The sequence below is a fragment of the Canis lupus genome, chromosome 22 (assembly GCF_048164855.1).
Source record: "Canis lupus baileyi chromosome 22, mCanLup2.hap1, whole genome shotgun sequence".
Taxonomy (NCBI): domain Eukaryota; kingdom Metazoa; phylum Chordata; class Mammalia; order Carnivora; family Canidae; genus Canis; species Canis lupus.
The window spans coordinates 25,470,381-25,491,123 of record NC_132859.1 but is presented as its reverse complement, the minus strand read 5'-3'; the positions used below and the strand labels follow the sequence as shown (position 1 = coordinate 25,491,123).

At 42.8% G+C, this 20,743-nt stretch overlaps 1 protein-coding gene across 12 annotated transcripts in view; it reads left to right on the top strand.

The window, feature by feature from the left end:
• LOC140614043 (2-hydroxyacyl-CoA lyase 1) overlaps positions 1-20,743 on the top strand; it is a 118,619-nt gene that overhangs the window by 46,871 nt on the left and 51,005 nt on the right. Inside the window, exon 1 of one of the 12 annotated variants that reach the window (XM_072792825.1) lies at positions 9,030-9,228. The exons of the other annotated variants lie outside the window; for them this stretch is intronic. Within the exon in view, the coding sequence (XP_072648926.1) occupies positions 9,123-9,228 (106 nt within the window). The 5' untranslated portion in view covers positions 9,030-9,122. Of the gene's footprint in view, positions 1-9,029; positions 9,229-20,743 lie in introns of those variants that run through there. 12 annotated transcript variants of the gene reach the window in all.

Here is a 20,743-nt window from a genome sequence, read left to right as displayed (position 1 = left end):
GGGAGAGGACTACACAAAGCCATGACTGCCATGAGGTGTGGTTTCACAGAGGGCTGTCTTTGGAGGCCAGCTTCCTCGGCTGTCCTCTCTCCTCATGGCAGTTCCCATTGGTTAAGTGTCTGCCTTCTGCTCAGGTCGTATCCCAGGGTCCTGGGATCGAGTCCCTGGCATCAAGCTCCCCGCAGGGAGCCTGTTTCTCCCTCTGCCTATATCTCTGCCTCTTTCTCTGTCTCTCTCATGAATAAATAAATAAAATCTTTAAAAACAAAACAAAACAAAAGGTTGCTGTGAAGATGAAACAAAACTATGTGTATCAGGGCACATGGGTGGCTGAGTTGCTTAAGTGTTTGCCAAAGTTAGATGCTCAACCACTGAGCTACCCCACAGCAACCTTTGGAAAGGAGTGATTATTATTATTATTCCCATGATAAGGAAACAGGCTCAGGAAAATAAGTGATTTTTCCAAAGCCACATATTGTGTGGTTTTGTCTTGAAGGGACAATTTTATTTTTATTTATTTATTTTTAAAGATATTACTTATTTATTCATGAGGGACACAGAGAGAGAGAGAGAAAGACAGAGACACAGGCAGAGGGAGAAGCAGTCTCCATGCAGGGAGTCTGACATAGGACTCGATCCTGGGTCTCTAGGATCACACCCTGGGCCAAAGGTGTTCCTAAACCACTGAGCCACCTGGGCTGCCCTTGAAGGGACAGTTTTAAAAGAGAAAAGGGTTGAAAGAGAACAAATGGGCCTGTGATTTTGAAATGAGAACTGACGGAATTTCCTATTTTGATTATCGTACAAAAAGCTTGACTTAAATTTTAGAAAAAAAATCAGTATGACCTAAAGAACAGTAGCAAAAGTATAAGGAACAACAATGATAAATAGATCATAAAGTTTCTATTTAATTCAGCATCCATTGAGTCACTACCATATGCCATTCACTTTGTCAACCCTGTACGTGGCAAGCTGAGAGCCTCTGGATTGCTTATCTGCTTAATGTGTCGTGAGACAAAGTTTCCACCTTGGAACAGCTAATGGGGCCTCTAGACCAACTTTGGGCTGAGATTTGACTCCATGAGATTGATAATGAAGAGGATACAGGTGAGATGGTGTTTTTCAAGAGATGTTTTTCAATTTACAAGATGGCATTTTTCAAGTTACAAGAGGGGGGGATGCTGTTTCAGGGATAGAGAAGGAATCAGTGCTATGAGTGACAGCCACATAAGGGATAAATCTAGCTCCTCAGCAATGGTAACACATGGCAGTGTGCTTGACCATGTGCAGTTGAGGCTGCTCCTCAAATTCCTGGCAACATGGAACTCAACAGAATAAGAGATAGTTTTCATAAGACCCAGAAAACCAAAAAAAAAAAAAGACCCAGAAGACCTTGGAGAAAAATTGCTCACCAGGGACTTTGGCTTAGGGGTCTTTGAAAATTGCTTCTCACTAGCTCTTTTAATATATCTTGATCCTTCCATTAGACCATTACATAGTAAACACTTTACATTCATTATTTTTTTAAAAACCATATTCCAAAAAAATAAAAAATAAAAACCATATTCTATTCTAAATAAAAATAGATCACTGGCTGGCTGGAGAGAGAGAGAAAGGTCACCAAGAAAAATAATGGTATATGCTGCCAATGTCAAAGAATTACTGCTGCTGCTCTCTTCCAGAATTTTTATGGTTTCAGGTCTGACATTTAGGCATTTAATCCATTTTCAGTTCATTTTTTTGTATGGTGTAAGAAAGTGGTCCCACTTCATTCTTTTGCATGTTGTTCGGTTTTTCTAGAACCATTTAATGAAGAGACTCTTTCCTCCATTGTATATTATTACCCCCTTTGTGATAGATTAATTTGACCATATAATTGTGGGTTTATTTCTGGGCTCTCTATCCTGTTCATTGATCTGTGTGTCTGTGTTTGTGCCAGTACCATACTGTTTTGATTACTGCAGTTTTATAGGATATCTGGAAATCTAGAATTGTGATACCTCCAGTTTTGTTCATCTTTCTCAAGATTGCTTTCGCTATTTTGGGTATTTTGTGATTCCATCCAAATTTTAATATTATTCTAGTTCTGCGAAAAAATGCTGTTGGTATTTTGATAGGGACTGCTTTGAATCTGTAGATTGCTTTGAGTAGTATGGACCTTTTAACATTATTAATTCTTCTGGGGTGCCTGGATGGCTCAAAGCATTTTCATCTATTTGTCATAAAAGTAATATGTTTGTTGTAAGATTCAAATCCTATCAAAGTATAAAAAATAGAAAATGAAGGATGCCTGGGTGGCTCGATGGTTGAGCATCTGCCTTTGGCTCAGGGCATGATCCTGGGATCCTGGGATTGAGTCCCGCATCAGGCTTCCCACAGGGAGCCTGCTTTTCCCTCTGCCTATGTCTCTGCCTCTCTCTCTCTCACTGTGTCTCATGAATAAATAAAATCTAAACAAAACAAAACAATAACAATATTAATTCTTCCAATCTGTGAGCACGACTATCTTTCCATTTGTTCGTGTCATCTTCAATTTCTTTCATCATTGTTTTATAGTTTTAGAGTACAGGTCTTTCCCCTCTTTGGTTAAGTTTATTCTTATTGGTGTAATTGTAAGTGGAGTTGTTTTCTTAATTTCTCTTTCTGTTGCTTCATAATTAGTATATAGAAATGCTACCAATTTCTGGGAACATATATAACTGTTGTTTATTTTTTCCTTTTTCTCTCAATGTGTTTATAATTGTACCCGGGGACTAACAAGTTAGAGTTCTTTGAATATAAACCATTCCAGCTTTCTTTGACAGTGTGACTCAGCTTAGGCAAATAGGATGATCCAGAGAAAAGTAGAACAAATTGTCTATTTATGGAGCCAACTACTAATATAAATGGAAATGCTTCTAGCACATGTTCTTTCCAGGAATCTCCCAGACTGACTGAAATACGGCAGGAATAAAAATGGAAAATTACTTTTAGAAGATCATTTGCATATTGGATGCTACCACTCATCACTTGCCTTGAGTTTGTAGAGTTCCTAATTCAAGAACTATTCAGTTTTAAAAATGGACTTCAAGCTGATATATAAGGAGGGAATTGTAAAAGAAATTTGGGGTATATATGAAAGACAAAAAAAGTAATGAGATATATTTTTAAATGTCTTCAATTCAAAATATATCTTTGAATTTACAAACCACAGGCCTCTTCCAGAGAATTTCTGTACCAATAAAGTGAAATATAGTTACAAACTGGAATCTGAAAATATGGTTACATATGTTTTTAGGGTGGATGTGATGTTTAAAGGGAGGGGGAAACATGGAGAAGAGGAGACTAGAAGAACACTGCTACAAATTAGAATTCTCTAGGGAAGTTATAAATTTGTCCAAAATTTCCTGCTGGTCATCTGGATAATTATACCCCAATAATTCAATTACTGTGAATATACTCATTTTGTTGATTGAACCCTTAGATCAGTGGTTCTTTTTTTTTTAAGATTTTTTTCTATTTATTCATGAGAGACACAGAGAGAAAGGCAGAAACATAGGCAAAGAAGCAAGCTCCTCACGGGAACCTGATGCAGAACTCGATCCCAGGACCCCAGGATGACGACCTGAGCCAAAGGCAGATGTTCAACCACTGAAGCACCCAGGTGCTCTTTGGTTGCCCAGTCTTCTCTCTCTCCTGCTGATGCAGTTGCTGGTGGGAGGTGGCCATGGCCTCAGCATAACCAAATCATCCTTAGTTCCAGGCCAGAACATGCTCAGAGCTCTGTTCTCTGGCAGGGCCAATCAAAAATGGACTGTCTGTGCCTCTCAGACAGAGGGCTTGTTGGCTGGGGCTTGTTGGACCTCATTAATGTAGAAAAGACACCTTTTCCTACCTTTCTTTACTCTAAGAATTTGATTTTTTAAAGAAAATCATTTTTTATTTTTTTAAGAAAATAATCTTTTAAATTACAAATTAAGCTATGCCCAAAGTAAAAGTTTCCAATAATATAAGTATGTATAAGTTTAAGAATTTCCCTCCTTCTTCTTATCCCACATAATTCCATCCCCAAGTATGTAATGTATAGTGTTCTAGATCTTTCTCTCTGTACATGTAAATAATAAATAGATTTACTTGTTTGGTCAGATGCACTGCATCTTTCTAATTTTACTCAGCAATATTCTGTGGACAGCCTTCAATGTCCAGGCATAAATGTGAACTATCTTTGCCTTTTTTTTTTTAAGTCAAGTTTAGTGAGGGAAAATGCATATACTCCCACCATCAAAGAGTAGTTTGATGAGTTTTGACAAAGCAAACAACCACTCCAGTCAAGATAAAGAACAGTTCCATCACCACCAAAAGTCCCTTTTGTAGCTGACTGCTAGTCACCACTGATCTGTTCTCCATCCCAATAGTTTTGCCTTTTCCAGAATACCTTATAAATGAAGTTATGCAGTATGTAGCCTTTTGTGTTGATTTTAGCATAATGCATTTGAGATTCATCCATAATACTTGTTTCAGCAGTTCATTACATTTTACTGCCATGTAGTATTGCATGGTACACAATTTGTTACACCAATTGATGGCCATTTGGGTTGTTTCTAGTTTCTTGTTACTACAAAGAATGTTCATGTAGTTATGAACATTCAGATGCAAGTCTTTGGGTGGATATAGGTTTAATTTGTCCGGTATAAATACCAAAGAGTAGAATTGTTGCATGGTATAGTAAGTATATATTTAACTTTCAAAGAAACTGCCAAACTGTTTTCCAAAGTGGTTGTACCATTCTGCATATTCCCACCAATAGTGTGTTAAAGTTCCAGTAGCTCCAAATGCTCACCAACACTTGGAACTGTCGGTCTTATAAACTTAGCCATTCTAGTAGTATGTAGTGATCTTTCATTAAAGTTTTAATTTAGATTTCCCTAATGACTGATAAGTGACGTTGATTAACTTTTCATGTGCTCATTTGCCATTCATATATCTTCTTTGGTAAAATATCTGTTTTTTGCCCTTTTTAAAAAAAATTTGGGTTGTTTGTTTCTTTATCATTGAGTTGTAAAAGTTCCTTACAAAGTCTGAATACACACATCTTTTATCATATATGTGTTTTGCAAATATTTTCTCCTAGTCTTTGGCTTGTCTTTTCAACTTAGTATTGTTTTTCAGAGAGCAGAAGTTTAAATTTTTTGGCAAGTCCAGTATAACATTTTTTTAAATGATTGGTGCTTTTTGTGTCCTATTTAAAAAACTTTTATCATAGAAGCAGAGAGTCAAATCCCAAGGGTTGGGGGAAAAGGGGACAGTGGAAAGATATTGGTCAAAGGGTACAAAGTTTCAGTTATATGGGATGAATAATAATGTACAGCATGGCTATAGTTAACAATACTGTTTTGTACAGTTGAAATTTGTAAGAGAGTAGTTTTTAAGTGTTTTCACTAGAAAAAAGGTAACCATATGATTTGACAGATATGTTAATTAGCTTGACTGCAGTAATTATTTCACAAAATATGTGTATCAAAACATCATGTTATATATCTTAAATATATACCTTTTTTTAAAAATTTATTTATTTATTCATTCAGAGAGAGCGAGAGAGAGGCAGAGACACAGGCAGAGGGAGAAGCAGGCTCCATGCAGGGAGCCCGATGTGGGACTCGATCCCGGGTCGACAGGATCACACCCTGGACTGCAGGCGGCGCTAAACCACTACGCCACCGGGGCTGCCCAATATATACCATTTTTATTTAAGAAAAAATAATTTAATTTAAAAAGAGAAATCTTTTCCTAATCCAAGATTTTCCCATATTTTCTTCTAGAAGTTTAATAGTTTTTGCTCTTACATTTAGGTCTGTGATCTTTTTTGAGCTAATTCTTATGTATGGGGCAAAGTAAGAGTTAAAATTAATTTTTGTTTGCTTTACATATGGAAGACTCCTTTTTCCAGGATCATTTGTTGCAAAGACTACTTTATTATTTATAATGACTGTATAATGTTTCACTGAAGAGAGATCCTGTGATTTTTTTCAACAATTACATTCACAGAGAATTAAGCTGCTTCAAATCTGAAACTGTAATGAACATCCTTGCATCTCGCCTATTGGGCAGTTGAACAAGTATGTCTGTGGAATTTCTAGATCAAATGACATGTGTATGTTACGTGTTGATGGGTACTGTCAAATTGTACATCAGTATACATATACTCCCACCTGCATGGCCTGTGAGACAAAGCTCTAATTTTGATTGGCTTTATCAGTATAAGCCTTTCACAAATCTCAATTTCCTTCTGGATAATCTAATAGCCTGTGTTATTAGATTCTGAAGGATTGAGAGCCCTTCCAGGAGAGTTTGAAAAAAGATGATAACTTCTCAGTCAGTTAGGGTAACCCTGTAAGAGATAGGATCATAAAATGCATAGTTCATGGGAAATGGAAATTTACAGAGCTGTTTCATAGATGTTGGGGCTTTGAAATACCTCTGTGCTGGGGCCTCCCCAAAGAGCAGAGGTGACTCGTGTCCCATTGGCCTGAATGTATACATGCATCCTCTCCTGTGCAGGCTCCAACTCTGTCCGTCTGTCCACATTCCCTCTCTTTCTCCCCATCCTTGCCACAGCCCTCACTTTTACCAGGCCCGGGCCAGCCAGCTATATGTGCAAAGACACAAAGAGGAGGCTGGGGAATGCAATTGGCTCACTGTGGCTGGAGCATAAAATTATGCATTTTTCCTACTTTTCTTTTCATCCTATGGTGCTGTGATTTAATCAAATTAATTGACATTGTTGAGGATTAGGTGACAAGGGCTGTCCTAAAGTACACAGAGCTATGGGATGGTCCTCTGTCTTCAGGGACATTAGCACAAACCACTGCAAGGTGGTTTAGAAGCAGCTCAAAAACATAGCAGCAGGTGTCACAGGCAGGACATATTGATACACTTTGTGTGGATTATATAGTCAATGGTGAGATCTAGGTGTTGAGAGAAGGAAGAAGCCATTCTGGCTTCACAGGAGGAGTCTGAGCTGGATGGTGAAAGTTCAGATTCTGGCACCATGGCTCTTAAGAGTTACCTTCCTCTGAGGTAGATTGCACCTTCTTCAAACCAGCAAAAGCCCACTGATGGGACTGTAGGTTTCAAGAGTTAATGAGAACAAGCCTGATCATTTCCTTTTTTTTTTTTTTTTGCCTGATCATTTCCTGGCAAGTTTGGCCAACAATCACAGATCCTTCTGTCAAGTAGTTTGGGAACAGCTAATTTTGAAAGTAACCCAAGTACACTTTTCATGCTTTCTAAAGATTTTCTTAAAAAACCCTCTGTCAGTTAGTTATTTCTATATAACAAATCATCCTAAAACCAAGTGGCTTAAAACAACAGCCGTTATATATGCTCATGAATCTGTAATCTGGGGTGGGTCCACCTAGATAGTTCTTCAGCTGGTCTCACCAGGAGTGACTCCTGTGACTGCCATTGTCATCTGGGGACCTGCCCAAGACTAGCAGATTCAAGTTGTCCTCACTCACATGTTAGTGCTTAGATGTCATCTGAGATGGCCAGGCACAAGGGGCAGGATGCTTCCCCCTCCCTGTTGCCTATCTAATAGTCCAGACTTCTTGTGTGGCAGTTTCTAAGAAAAGACAAAGGCAGAAGCTGCCAGACCTCTTAAGGCCTCAGCCTGGAAGTGGCACAGTGTCACTTCTGCCACAGTGTACAGATCAAAGCCAATCACAAGGCCAGCCCCATTCAGTGGAAGGAGAAATGGACTCCACCTCTTGCTGGGGAGAATGGCACTCACATACGGGGATGGGGAGAGATTTTCAGTGGCTGTCACTGCGCCCAAAACACCACAGCTCCCTGGATTTCATTTTCGCTGTCTCTGTACACAGATTTTAACTCATGCATGATTCATCCCATGTTACCTCATTTCACCTTTCCAACAAACCTTTAAAGGGAACATTGCCTCCATTTTATGATAAGAATACTGAGGCTTAGAGGTGTCAAACTGTCTGCTGTCAGAGCAGAGCTGAGAGTCAGATGGGACTGGTGCAAGAACTGGGGAGTGTCGCCTTACACTCTGCCTTCCCCCAGGATGAGGATCAGCACTCTTCCCCAAGGAGGTGTCCAGAGTCCAGAGTCCAGTAACTACCAAACCATTTCTGAATGAACTCCCATGAGGCACTGGGAGGATGTTATGTAAATTAAAAATTAAAGCAACATGGACAACCCTGTAGATTATTATTTTCATTATTTTAAAAGTCTAAGGACTGGATGTTATGCTATATGTTGGCAAATCAAACTCCAATTAAAAAATATACCAAAAAAGTCTCAGGATCTCTATAACAGGCTTTATAAACCCTTAAGAGGTATTCATTTAAGAATGCAGTACTTTTTACTTGAATTTTGTCTAGCCAAAGATCAAGTTATTGATGCTGTTTCTCCAGATATAGTTTGGTAATCCTTCACTTTCTGTCTTTTCACTTATTTTGCTTTGGATGAGATAAAAGGTTGTTGCTCTGGAAAGAGAATAATCATTTTTTCCTGCAGAAAGCTGTTTTGGAACATATACCTCCCCCTTTTTATTGGATGATTAAAGAAAAATAATTCAAGGTTAACTTTGTGTTTGTCGTCCAGTGGGTAAAAATGTCACAGGCTGACACGAGAGGGATTAGTCTCTGGAAATTCAGTTTGAGTCAGGAGAGCTGATTCTGTGATGCTGTAGGGCACCTCAGTTCCAAGCAGGTAGATGCTGGTGGATAATAAAGAAATCTGTCTGCCCTTGAGGACTGCTTCTTGTGAACATGTGAGACTTGGCTGCCTCTTCATCAGCTTTTCAGTAGCCACTTACCTCAGTGTCCAAAACAGAAAATTCTGACATATTAATTTTAATGTGGGCATTTGATCCAGTGCTTGAGATAAATATAACCCTGTGGAGTACGGAGAAGGTTTAATGGGAAATGGTTGGCATTCCTTCTTGGTAAAGGCATGGGGAAAGGAGAGAGAGAGACAGCAGAGAGGGAGAGGGGGAGAGGCAAGGGGCGGGGGAGAGAGAGAGAGGCTCAAACAGCAGTGAGGAAGACAAAGGCAGAGATAAGCAAGGCTTCACGGCAGCCTTGCCTCGAGAACTTGACACTTGCCAGACCCCAGCCAGCATGGTTGTCCTGAATCCAGTGACTTTGGGAATTTATCTTCAGCTTTCCTTCCGCTTTATCGTGTCTCAGCCTACTTTCATCAACAGCGTCCTCCCCATTTCAGCAGGTAAATGATGACCACAACTTTCCTCTCTTCCATCTGTTGGGGGCAGGGGGAGGAAGGAAGATTGTTTTGCAACGTGTCCTGATATTTTCACCATTCTGCTCTCCGAGGAGGGAGGCTGGAGGGAGACAGCCACCCCAGCAGCTTCCTGTCACCCGAGCTGTCTCAGAAGCTCCTTCTGTGCTTGTTCCAAACAGCCCCTACCCAGCTGCTCAAAGCCAGAGACCCTTTTAAAAATGATTTCTGCCTCTCCCACCTCTCCCCATTTCCTGCATGATTTCATTTTGATTGGGAATTGTAGGGAGCTTAAAAGAGGACAGAGGAGTACAAGTGAAAGAGAAATGAGTCCCAGGCATTTCTATGAATACATCCCTGACCCCTTCCAAAGGGGGCTTGACTCAAGGGGGATGTTGTGGAGCAAACACGCCTCTGCCGAGCTCTGGCAGTGCACACTGCCAGGACCATCCACCAGAAGAAAGGGGAGTCTGTTGATTCCCCCGTGGGCCAGGGCCCCTTGCAGCCTCAACACTAGGTCTCCCATTGCTCCAGCCCTGTCTGCTTTCCTATTGTGCTTTCTTCCCACTGTGAGACTTCTATCTAACTAAGGCAGCTGGAGGTCCTGGGAGATGGGAGCTTTCTGGGGAGAAGTGGAGGGTTACAGAGTGATAGCCTGGCCTGGAGTAGGCTGTGTCTGTCGGGTGCAGGGCTGGGTGATGTGGGGAAGGGGGCTATTTATGCCAGCCTGCCAAACTTCTCTGAGGGCACCAGACACCAGCTCGCCCTTGTCCTGTCCTACCCAGAGCAGGGGAAGTATTGTGTTACTGGCATGGCCTATTTAAACCTTTCTGAGGAAAATCCTATGTTTCCGGAGGGCTTGAGGGAGGCTGGCAGACCCCAGGCTTGCTGCCTGTCCTCTTATCACCCCCCCCCCTCAATTTGCCTCAGCCACCCTGGCTTCCTCCTGGGCCTCTACACCAGCAGAGGCAGTTTCAGTCATGCCCTCCCAACTTAAGTCTCATAAATACTTTCATGGAGGCAGAGATTTCACTGTCACGGCCTTTGCTGAAAACACCGGTTCTCAGAGAGGACATATCTCTGAGTCCAGTCCCCAGCCTCTTTCTATTCCTAACAACAGGGCAGCAACATGTTGTGCTGCCAACACAGCCAGTATTTGTGAGCTGTGAGAAGTGACTCAGAGAAGGGCACCCGGCTGATTACAAAGGTGCGAGGGACTGGGGTGGGGGAGTTTGTGGAGAATATTGGGGAGTGAGGAGTAGTCAAGAAAGCTGGCTGGTTGTGTCACCACGGGGTGGGGTGTGTGACCGTATGCCTCCACAAATTCCAGTAAAGAGCACCACACTTCTGGGAGCTAGTGGGTCATTCTATTTAAGGGGGAAACTTGGTAGTCAATTTAGTCTAATTCAGAGGGGTTCTTAACCTTAAGTGGGCCACAGAGTCCTTTGAGAATCTGCTGAAGGTTCGGGACTTGAGAACACTCAGTCTTCTGGTTCTAGCTCTGACTTATAGGAGACAGTTGGTGTTAGATTATAAGTACAATGTGGGCAGTGGTTGTCTCATACATTATCAGTCTTTCCCCAGGATCAGAATAATGCCTTCCACATGGTAGGTGCTTGGTAAATATTTAATGAAGGGATAAGTAAAGAAGGAATAATCACTTTTCTCATCTGTAGATTGGGACTTGCCTTCATTTTATATTGCTTACTTTAGATAGGGCCAAATGACTAATAGGTTCTGCAAGCTAGAGAGAAAAGAACCTCTGATTTATTTTTCAAACTCCTTGCCCTGAAGAGTCCCCTGGTGCAGCTTAGACATCTCCTAGGTAGGACTTTGTATAGATTCTAGCATCCAGGGTAACAGCAGGAAGAAGAAGCACTTCAGATGGTTCAGGTGGAAGAAAGACTTGAATGACAGAACCACTTTCAGAGATGGGAATAGGGTTAAGGGAACCGACAAGGAAAGTTGAGGTATTAGCAACCTTGTAAAATCTTTACCACCCTTGTGCTTAAAAAGGCAAGAGGAAGAAATAGGGAAATTGATCCCAAGAAGATATGGAGCCTTGGAGGAGGGGCCACTGAGCAAGAGCTGTGACCACAGAGGGACCCAAAGAAGGGAGAAAGTAGAGAAGAAATACCCCAATCTCCTTCAAACCACCTCTTGGCAGTGCCTTCCATTGACCAAACGCAGCCCCAAGCGAGAGGGCAGGGGGGCCACTGGATGAAGCCCATGGGGTCAGCTTCTGGGATGCAGGGGAGGGTGGGAGGTAGGAATGTAGAGTAGCTAGCCCACACATCCACTGGCACTTCCTGATCAATTTCTAAATCCAGATCTTCTGGTTGTGAATGTGGTTTTAGACATTTGGCAAAACAATGAAGTAGACCTAGGGGGAATCACTAAGGTAACAGCTCAATAGAGCAAAAAATATTTGCTTTTACCTGTAGCCAGAATATCTCTTGGCTTTGTCTCAGACTTAGTTGCCATGGCTTCCTCATAGCATGGTTCAGAAATAAACTTCTGCCCTGAAATGGGAACTGTTCTGTGACACAGGACAACTTTAATCCTTTGAAAATATTTTCTGGTAATTTGATGTGAAATATTCTATATTCAGAAGCTTGTAGATTCTTACTCTCCTAAAGAAGACAAGCCCTGTGCTCACAGAAACAAATGCCACCCACCGTACCTTAGTGAGTGCCTACTAAGTGCCTGACACTATGCTAAGCGCTACAGAGGATCTAGAGAAGAGTTGGATCCTGCCTCTGTCCTGGGGGAATCTGTGATCATCTGCTGTTGAAACATAGGCAGCATGTGCTAAATGCCCAGGGAGGGTATGGTGGGAGAAGAGCTCTTACGGGCCTGTAGGGCAGTCCTTTCCTTCAAAACTGAGCCAACCCTTCACTCTCACATGGAAGGACTGCATTCTAACAACTCCAGACAGTACCAGCTGTCTAGATCAGAGGTTCATTACCTGGCAACCTCCACTGCCAGGTCCCAAAGGAGAACCACAGAAGGGCGCAAAAAGCCTCCAAGAGGCCAAAAGCGATGATAAGAAATCCCAGCACTAAAGCACATGCATTTGATACACAGAAAACTAGCTCAGGCCCTTACTCCAAATCTATTAACTGTTACTTTGGACACCATTCTAGCAGGCATGCATTGCAGGTTTCTAGAAGGGAGGTGAATTGGGTGTGGCACATTAGACTGGAGAGGGTGAGTTCCTGCTTACGATGGACACCATGACAACAACCACAAAAGACAGCTGACAAAACTGGTTGCAAGAAAAATGGCCAGTAAGCAGGGAATAGTTCTGAAATCAAAAAGAACAGTAGACCAGAATCATTTTCAAATTGTCTCTAGAGCCCCTGTTCTGTAGCTAACCCTTTAGGGCACCTCTGACTTATAGCACATTAACTGTTTTTCACTATATGTGCATGAATAACCCAAGTGAAGACTGAATTGTATGCACTTAATTTTGCTTAAGAACGCAGATAAGTGTCAGATATATTTTAGAATAATTTCTATTGAACATGGCCCTAATATTTAAAATGTCTGGAGCTGTAACTTGGGTGTATTGTTTTAACTATTGCTGAGTAATGAACCATCCTAACACTCAGTGGCTTAAACAACATTTATCATTGAAGTTCATGTGTTTGTGGGCCAGCTAAGGTCAGCTGATCTAGCTTGAGTTTGGCAAGCCCTGCCTGGGTTCACTGTAGGTCTGTGGATTGACTCAGCTCCAAGATCCATTCACAGATGTAGCTCAGTGGTTGTACAATTTCTAGAATGTCGTGGCACAGACCCAAGGACAATATTTATAGAAGGGCAGACCTTCCACACACTTTGATTTGTGTAATTCACACAGCACCTCTGGGATGGGTGTGGTGTGACTCCCATTTTTCACCTGAGGAAATGAAGGCTCAAAGGGGTTAAGTGACTTAGTCAAGATCACAGAGCTAACATAAAATGGGAGAGCTGGAGATCAGAATCCTGCCCTCCAATTTTACGTCCAGGGCTTTTACCAAGGTAGACCAAAGTTCATGGACAAATAGTGATATTAAATTTTGGGGTCCTGCAGACTACTTTCCCCTCCTTCAGAAGCTGTCTTCTAGATGCTTTATTCTCTGTTCCCTCCTACTTTCTCTTCAGTATTTCAATGCCCAAAGCTCTTAGCAAAAGATTGAAGATTATCTTTTACTAAAGTGTGTAGGACCAGCCACGATACTACTTTACTTCTCTTTTGAAGGTATTTGCATCCTAATGGGAACTTAAATGAAAGGATGCTCTGGTAAGATGAGCTTCAACCAAGGTATTTTGGGGGATGAGACCTCCTGGACCCAGGGAAGAACCACTTCACAGACATTTTCTTCAGGGGTTGTGAGCCAACCTATCCTAGGCCCATGCAGAGACATAAGACTTCCCTCTTCCAATACAGGATTGCCCCTGTGAAGGAGGAATTACCCAAATGATGTTTGGGTCTAGACCTCACAGAGCAGATGATGATAAGACCCAAATCTAGTCCTATAGAATGAGATCATGTGGAAAGATGTGAATGCTCTCTGGGTACCAGAATCTTCTGTTGGCTGCTGGAATATGACCCAGAGCAGAGGTTTTGTGGCCTAAAAGATCTGATGTCCAACTCTGCACTCCCCTGCCTGGAAGCCAGCCAGGTCACCACTTGGGAACCATTCATGTTCTGGACAGTAGATTATGGGCCATTTATTTGTGTCTGATGCTGATCAGCCACTGTTTAATGTTCCGTAATGCACTTCTAGCCATCTCCTCTGATTTAGCTTTTCTTATTTCCTCTGCATAATTCAATCAGAGAAGGCCCTTAAATTAGAGGGCTCTCCATGGGGGCCAGCCTCCTGCTTCATCTCCTCCCAAGCCTCTGAATAAAGCCGCGGGTTGAGCTGCAGCTCAGATACAGAGAGCTGGGTGTGAGACAGGAGGCTGTCTCTTCTAATATCCAGGGCTGGGCCTCTGCATCACCATCCGTCACACTCCTACCTGCTTTCCCCTGATTCACAATCACACAAAAACAACATAGCTCCAGAAGGAATTGAAAGCCCCTTTGGCTTCAGCAAGTCACCAAATAAGCTGGCGTCCCATCTTCTTGAAATGCAGTTCACATTGCAGTACCTACTTGTACTACTCTTAAAAATTTTTTGGTACAGGTTAGCCCCAAACCTCTCATTTTGCAAAGCATTTTCACAGCTGCATTTGCATTTACTCTTTACAGTAGTCTTTGCTGTGAGGGACCCTGGGTTTGAATCCTGATCTAGTTGGTTATGAGCTAGGTGATTGTGGGGAAGTCACTTCACTGGAGTGAGCTTCAAATTCCTCATCTGTCATAGAAGTCTGTCTCACAGGCTAGAAGTATTCACTCAACAAACAATAACTACCAACTGCGTACCTGGCACTGGGATGCAGCAGTGAGCAAACAGACATATTGCACCCCCATGGGGTTCTGTGATCGCCCTGAGAAGAACTTGGCCAGGACAGCCTGCTGGGCCCCAGAGGAGAGTGAAAGACACCTGCAGCACTTATGGAGCTTCCAGACCAGCTGCCCAAGGACCGAAGCCAGGCTCCAGGTTTAGCATGTTCACACTTCCTGTTGTAGATGTTGTAGTACTTTAAAAAGGAGACCTTTTTAAAAATTTCCTCGGTTACTGACATTTAAAATAGATTGATTTAATATTTTTAAAGTGCTTCTGATGTCTCTTAAAAACAAAACAAATTAAAAAACCCTCTCGACAAATGGGGTAACCTGGCAGCCCTGACCTACAGCCATGTTCTGATACAACTGTTTGGAATGCGGTGTTGCTGGCTGCTCAGCCCCAGCTCCTCAGAAGCCCCCTGCACCCCCGGCCTTATGCCTCGCCTACTTGCCTTATGGCATTTACCTGTGTAGCCCCGTCTGGCCTCTGGGGCCAGAATCCTTGCTGGCTTGGACTCTCCCAAGATGTCCTCCTTTAGATGTCTTGGGTTATTTCTTCCCGAATTCCCAAGCTCTACAGAGTTCAGTTTAGAAGTCAGCGTTTTAGATCAGTGATTCTCAAACTCTAGCATGGGTTCTCAGCCCTGGCTAGACAGAAGAATCACTTGGGATGTTTCAACAGAAGGCCAGTGACCAGGCTGAACAAACCAATTAAATCACTCTCTGGGGCATGGGGTCAGGCACTGATGGTGTTCAGAGCTCTCAGGTGGCCTCGTGGTGAGCCTGGGTCAACCACTAAACGGCAGCCAGCATCAGCATCACCTGGAGGGCTCCATAACCCACAGATGGCCGAGCCCCACCTCTGGAATTTTGGAGTCAATCGCCCTGGGGTCGGGTCCAAGAGTTTGCAGTTCTTGTAAGATCCCAGATGCTGCTGATGCTACGGAGCCGGCGACCACACTTTGAGAATCACTGCCCAACTTTGCCTTGGAGCCACTGTATTAGTTTCCTTTGGCCACTGGAATGAATCACCCAAAAGGCAGTGCCTTAATACATTTATTTCTCTTATAGTTCTGGAGGTCAGAAGCTAAAATCAGTTTCACTTTGCAGAACTCAAGGTGTTGGCAGGACTGTGCTTCCTCCATAAACTTTCTAGGAGAACGTCTCCTGTGTCTTCTAGTTTTAAGCTATATTCATTGCATTCTTTGGTTCCTGGCCCCCTCTCCATCTTCACTTCAGGGGTTGTATTGCCTTCCTCTGTGTCAGGTCTTCTGCCTCTCTCTTAAAAGGCCACTTGTGATTACATTTGAGGCCCACCAAGTTGATCTCCCCTTTGTAAGCCTCTTGATTTAATCACACCTGCAGAGTCCCTTTTCCCATATAAGGTCACATGTACAGGTTCTAGGGATCAGTCTGGACCTCTTTGGGGACTGTTATTCAGTCTCCCATCGTTGCCTTTCCACTGGGTAAAGTGTCCCACGAGTATTCTTTATGTGGCACCAGAATTGAAGGCATAGACATACATACTGTCTTCATTTGGATTCCTTTCCACAGCAGACCCTAAGACAAGGACTTGGGTGTCAGTAGTTCATTTAGGTGGTGATCCCAGTAGGGCATAGGGAAGTAAGACAGGGAAGGTAAGGCAGTCAGCACAGAGGTAGATCATGAACAGAGTGCTGCTGTGGACAGCTGGGGTTCAGTTCTCCTCGGAAGAATAGGAGAGACAGGGAAACAGAGGCCTGGGATATTTACCCACCAACTCCTGGGGATGTGCTTGTTCCAAGCAACTTGCATGGCTGGAAAAACCCTCTGGCATAGTTACAGGTGTTTGCGGTAGGAGCTAGAAGCCTGTAGGGCGTGATGGATCCTGTGGCATATGAGCAGGGAAGCAGCTGTGTCTGCCATTGATCCTGTAAGAGAGCTATACTGATACAGCCATCTTGCATTGAGCACTTTCTCTTTGCTAGCCTCTTTACATATGTGACTTCTTTCTAATCTTCACAAGTTCACAAACCAGTAGTACTCCTATTTTATCAAAGAGGAAACTAACATTCTGGAAGGTACAGCTTGTCCGAGGTCACATGCAGTGCCAGGGTCAAAATTCTAAATCAGAACTTTCATACCCCCATAGCATTGTAGAAACAGAATGTTCTAGTGGTTAGGGGTAGGGCCTCTAGTGTCATGCTGCCAGAGTTCAAATCTTGTGTTTTCTTTAGCTTTGTGATGTTGGGCAAGCAAGTTGCCTTCTCTGTGCCTCAGTTTCCCCAGTTATATGGGGCTAAAAATAGGATTTAACTCACAGAGGAGTTGTGAAGATTAAGTGGGCTAATTATGAACATAAAGTACTTACAATAGCACCTGATGTATAATGTGTCATAATTTCTGTCATTATTTCCAGAACATCACAATGTCTGTATGTATACCAAGAGGTCATGATTTCCCCAAGATGCGTTTGTGTTAAAGGCAAAAGTTTAAATACAACCTACACAATAACTTTTTTTGCTTAAAATATCCAGTGAATTAAGGCAAAAAGAGAGGCTCAGCTGTTTTCCATTTTGCATTTGTGAACTGGTCCTTAAAGCAGGAACACGTTGACCAGGGAAGAAGGCTCTTCTCATGGTGACCAGCTTCCCCAGATGGCTTTAAAAATACACCTGGCCCTATTCCATCTCCCAGCCCAGGAGCATTTAGCTCCATTCAAGCCCACACTTATGTCTCCACAGCAACCAACATAAGCAGAGGCATGAGGCGTGTGTTGGGAACTGGCAACAGCTGAAGGAGAGGCCTCATGGCCGCTGAGGGGCTGAGAAAAGAGGAAAGCAAATGAAGGAAACATGAATGAGTTGGACAGGCCTCCCCACCCCTTTCCTCACTCATCTTGTCCTGCTGCTCACCTGGCCTTCTTGGTATCTTTCTGAGAAGTCTGGAGAAAGCCCTGGGAGCTTTCTTGCTAAAGCTGCTAGTTCTCTCTGGGGACACATGAGGGAGGGATCTTCTAGAGGTCTCAGGCTTAGCATGGGCTTCTCAGGGATGCTGGATGGTGAGGGATGGGGTGATGATGGCCATTCTACCCATAGAGACCTACCTGACTGGGGCTTCCTTACTTTACCTGGGGGTTTGTTCCAGTGTTTCAACATGTCCCCTGTAGGAAGTTCCTTTGGGGTGGGTCATTATTGAAAGTTGAAACTGGGCTGTTCTTTTGTGCCCAAACAGAACTGCTTCAGTTCCTGAGTCATCTAAGCTGGGGTAGACCTCATGGAGTAGCCCCTAAAAGGCTTCCAAATTCTCTGTAGTTATTTAGAAACCAAATTCTGAACCATTGAAATTAGCACAGGATTTAGGGGCTCCAAGCAAGAACAACAGCCCTTTCCCCGTCCTGGTCCATCTTTCTTAGAGCTGCATTGGCAAGGTCATAGTAGGGAAAGTTAACAGTGGAAAACAAGAATGTTCTCTGTGTTCAGTGAGCATGAGAGCTCTGAGGGAGCAGTGTCATTTTGGGTGGCATGTCTGCCCATAGAAAGTGACGAGTGGAAGGCTGAGATGGCTGTCTGGATAGTTTGGGCCTTTGAAATGCTTTCGCCAAAGTATCTGAGATAAATGGGGTTTTTAAATTTTCTTCAATGACCTGAACCAACTGCTCTTCTGTTGGGAAGCCCTGAAAGAGTGTACTTGCACAACAGGCTTAGGCTGCCATGGTGATTGCTGCTAAGGTTCCCACCGGAAGGTGGTACGGGCACATTTAGTCAGTGGACTTGGTAATTTACCTGTTTACCATTGTTTTTAGAGAGACCTTGCAGCACAGTGCTGAGGCACTGAGGTAGAATTCAAGAAATGGGTTATTTCTTTGGACCTGCACTAACTCCCAGGGCACATGTGTAGTGTTGGACAAGCTGTTTGCTCTCTGTGAGATTCAGTTTCCTCCTCTGTAAAATGAAGGGATAGACCAGATTTCAAAGCTGTAGACTTTCTCTGACTTTGTGGTTCATGGGTTGCTTGCTAATTTATAGAATTAGTACCTACATAATGAAGGGGTGTTGGCATGTGTTTCTCTTCTGAGCACTGGTAACTGAGAAGCCATGGTGTGTGCATAGAGGGCATGGGATTCATATTCAGACAGCTCTGGCCTTGAGTGACCTCTTCATGACCCACTAGCTGAATGATCTTGGCCAAGTGGTCTTGGTTTAATATCTCAACACCTCAGTTTCTACCTCTTTAAAATGGGAATAATAAGAATACCTACCTCATTGGATGGCAGTGAGGATTAAATGAGCAAATAGGTACAGAGCTTTGCACCTGGAACATAGTTAAGCTCAGTTACTGGTTGCAACCATTATTCCAAATGGTGGTAAGAGCGCTGGAATCCAGGCCACTTGCTCCCTCCTGGGAGGCCTCATTTCTGCTGTAACCCCATCTGTTCTTACTGAATCTAGAGAGAATTGCTTGCAATGCTGAAGAGGCTACAAGAATTCTGAGATCCTGTCTAAAGCTGGAAGCTGAACAGAGAACATCTCAGTGCATGGGTTTTGGAATTGGAAGTCTGGGCTTAGAAGCCCCGTTCAGGGGACCTTCAATGTCAAAGCCAGTTTTCCTCACCTGGAAAGGAGGATGTAATACAAGGTAATTTGAGGGGCTATTGGAGAATCAAAGGAGAAAGCATGGGAGGGCCTGGCTCTATGTACTCAGGCACTGTTGTGCCTCAGGGGGCAACACCAGACCTGCTGGACATGAGGAGCATAGGCTCACACCCGAGGACAGTGTCTTAGCATACTGACTTCTCAGCAGAAAGGCTGCCAATGGGCAGAGTCCACCGTGGGCCGCCCTCCCTCCCCAGACAGAGATGAGCTTTCTGGGAACCCCTGCAGGGCACTGCAGTCCTGGGAGTGTCTACCCTTTGGGAATTGTGCAATCCTGGGCAGAACCTAGCTAGTAAGACAAGCCACTTCCTGTATCCAATTCATCCCTGTCAGGAGAAGGGGCCCTTCATCTATGTGGCATCTGCCTTATGTGGAATATCAGTTTTGCCTCCTTCAAGATGGATAGTGGATGCCAAGGCACCAGGCCTGCCAGTGTGAGCCATCCCAGGCAGTAAGAGGAAGATTTTTAACTATGAAATTTTCAAATCGAATACCAGCAAATGGTGGCTGATTTGACAAGATGTTCAATTTTCTGACTACGTGCCCATCTACCACCACTTTGCATTTTATTCAGTTTTATCTTTCTAAATGGGATGATATAATCCACTTGAGTTGATTCAGATTCTCTGTATTATTATTATTAGTAGTAGTAGTAGTAGTCTGCTTAAATCAATTTTCCATCTCTAAGTTATTTATGGCAATTACTTGAGATAAATAATTTTTTATATACTTCCCATGAACAGAAGGGCCAATGTTTATTGCACCTTCTACTATGTACCAGACTATTGTATTGAAGAAGAAGATTCATAAAACTAACTCTAGTCTATTTGTGACATTAAAATAACACAAATGAAGTAATTAACGAGGAGCAAAGTAGATCACCTGGTGGTGTCTCAGGCTGCACAAGTAGTTGGAATTTGTGTGAAAGCAGAGCAACTAAGACAAGGAGACGACTGATCTGGGTTCAAGTCATGATTCTGTCACTTACCTGGGCACTTCTGTGAGCCTCCGTATACTTACCTGTCAAAGGGAGAAAATATTAATAATACTTAAGGTCATTGTAGGCTAGTGCTTAGCAATAATAAGTATTCTGTGCATGTTACTGAGTATGTTGATTCTTGATTTTTCAGGCTATATAAAGGTAGTTTAAGGAGTGTTTTTGTTTTCTGCTTCAGGTAAAATTTCTTCCAAATGAAGAAATATTTTGCAGCCATAGAAAGGAATGTAGATGCACTTTATGTAGTTATAGAACATAATCTCTTCAGAAATACTGTAAGGAAACCAAGAAGGAGTAGCATATGTATAATTGTACATTCAAGTAACCTTTTGAAGAAGAGAGGGAATATATTATACCTACCTATCTGCTTGTCTCTGCATAAAATTTTCCTGAAAAAATACACAGAAAACTAAATGATAATAAATAATTGAAACT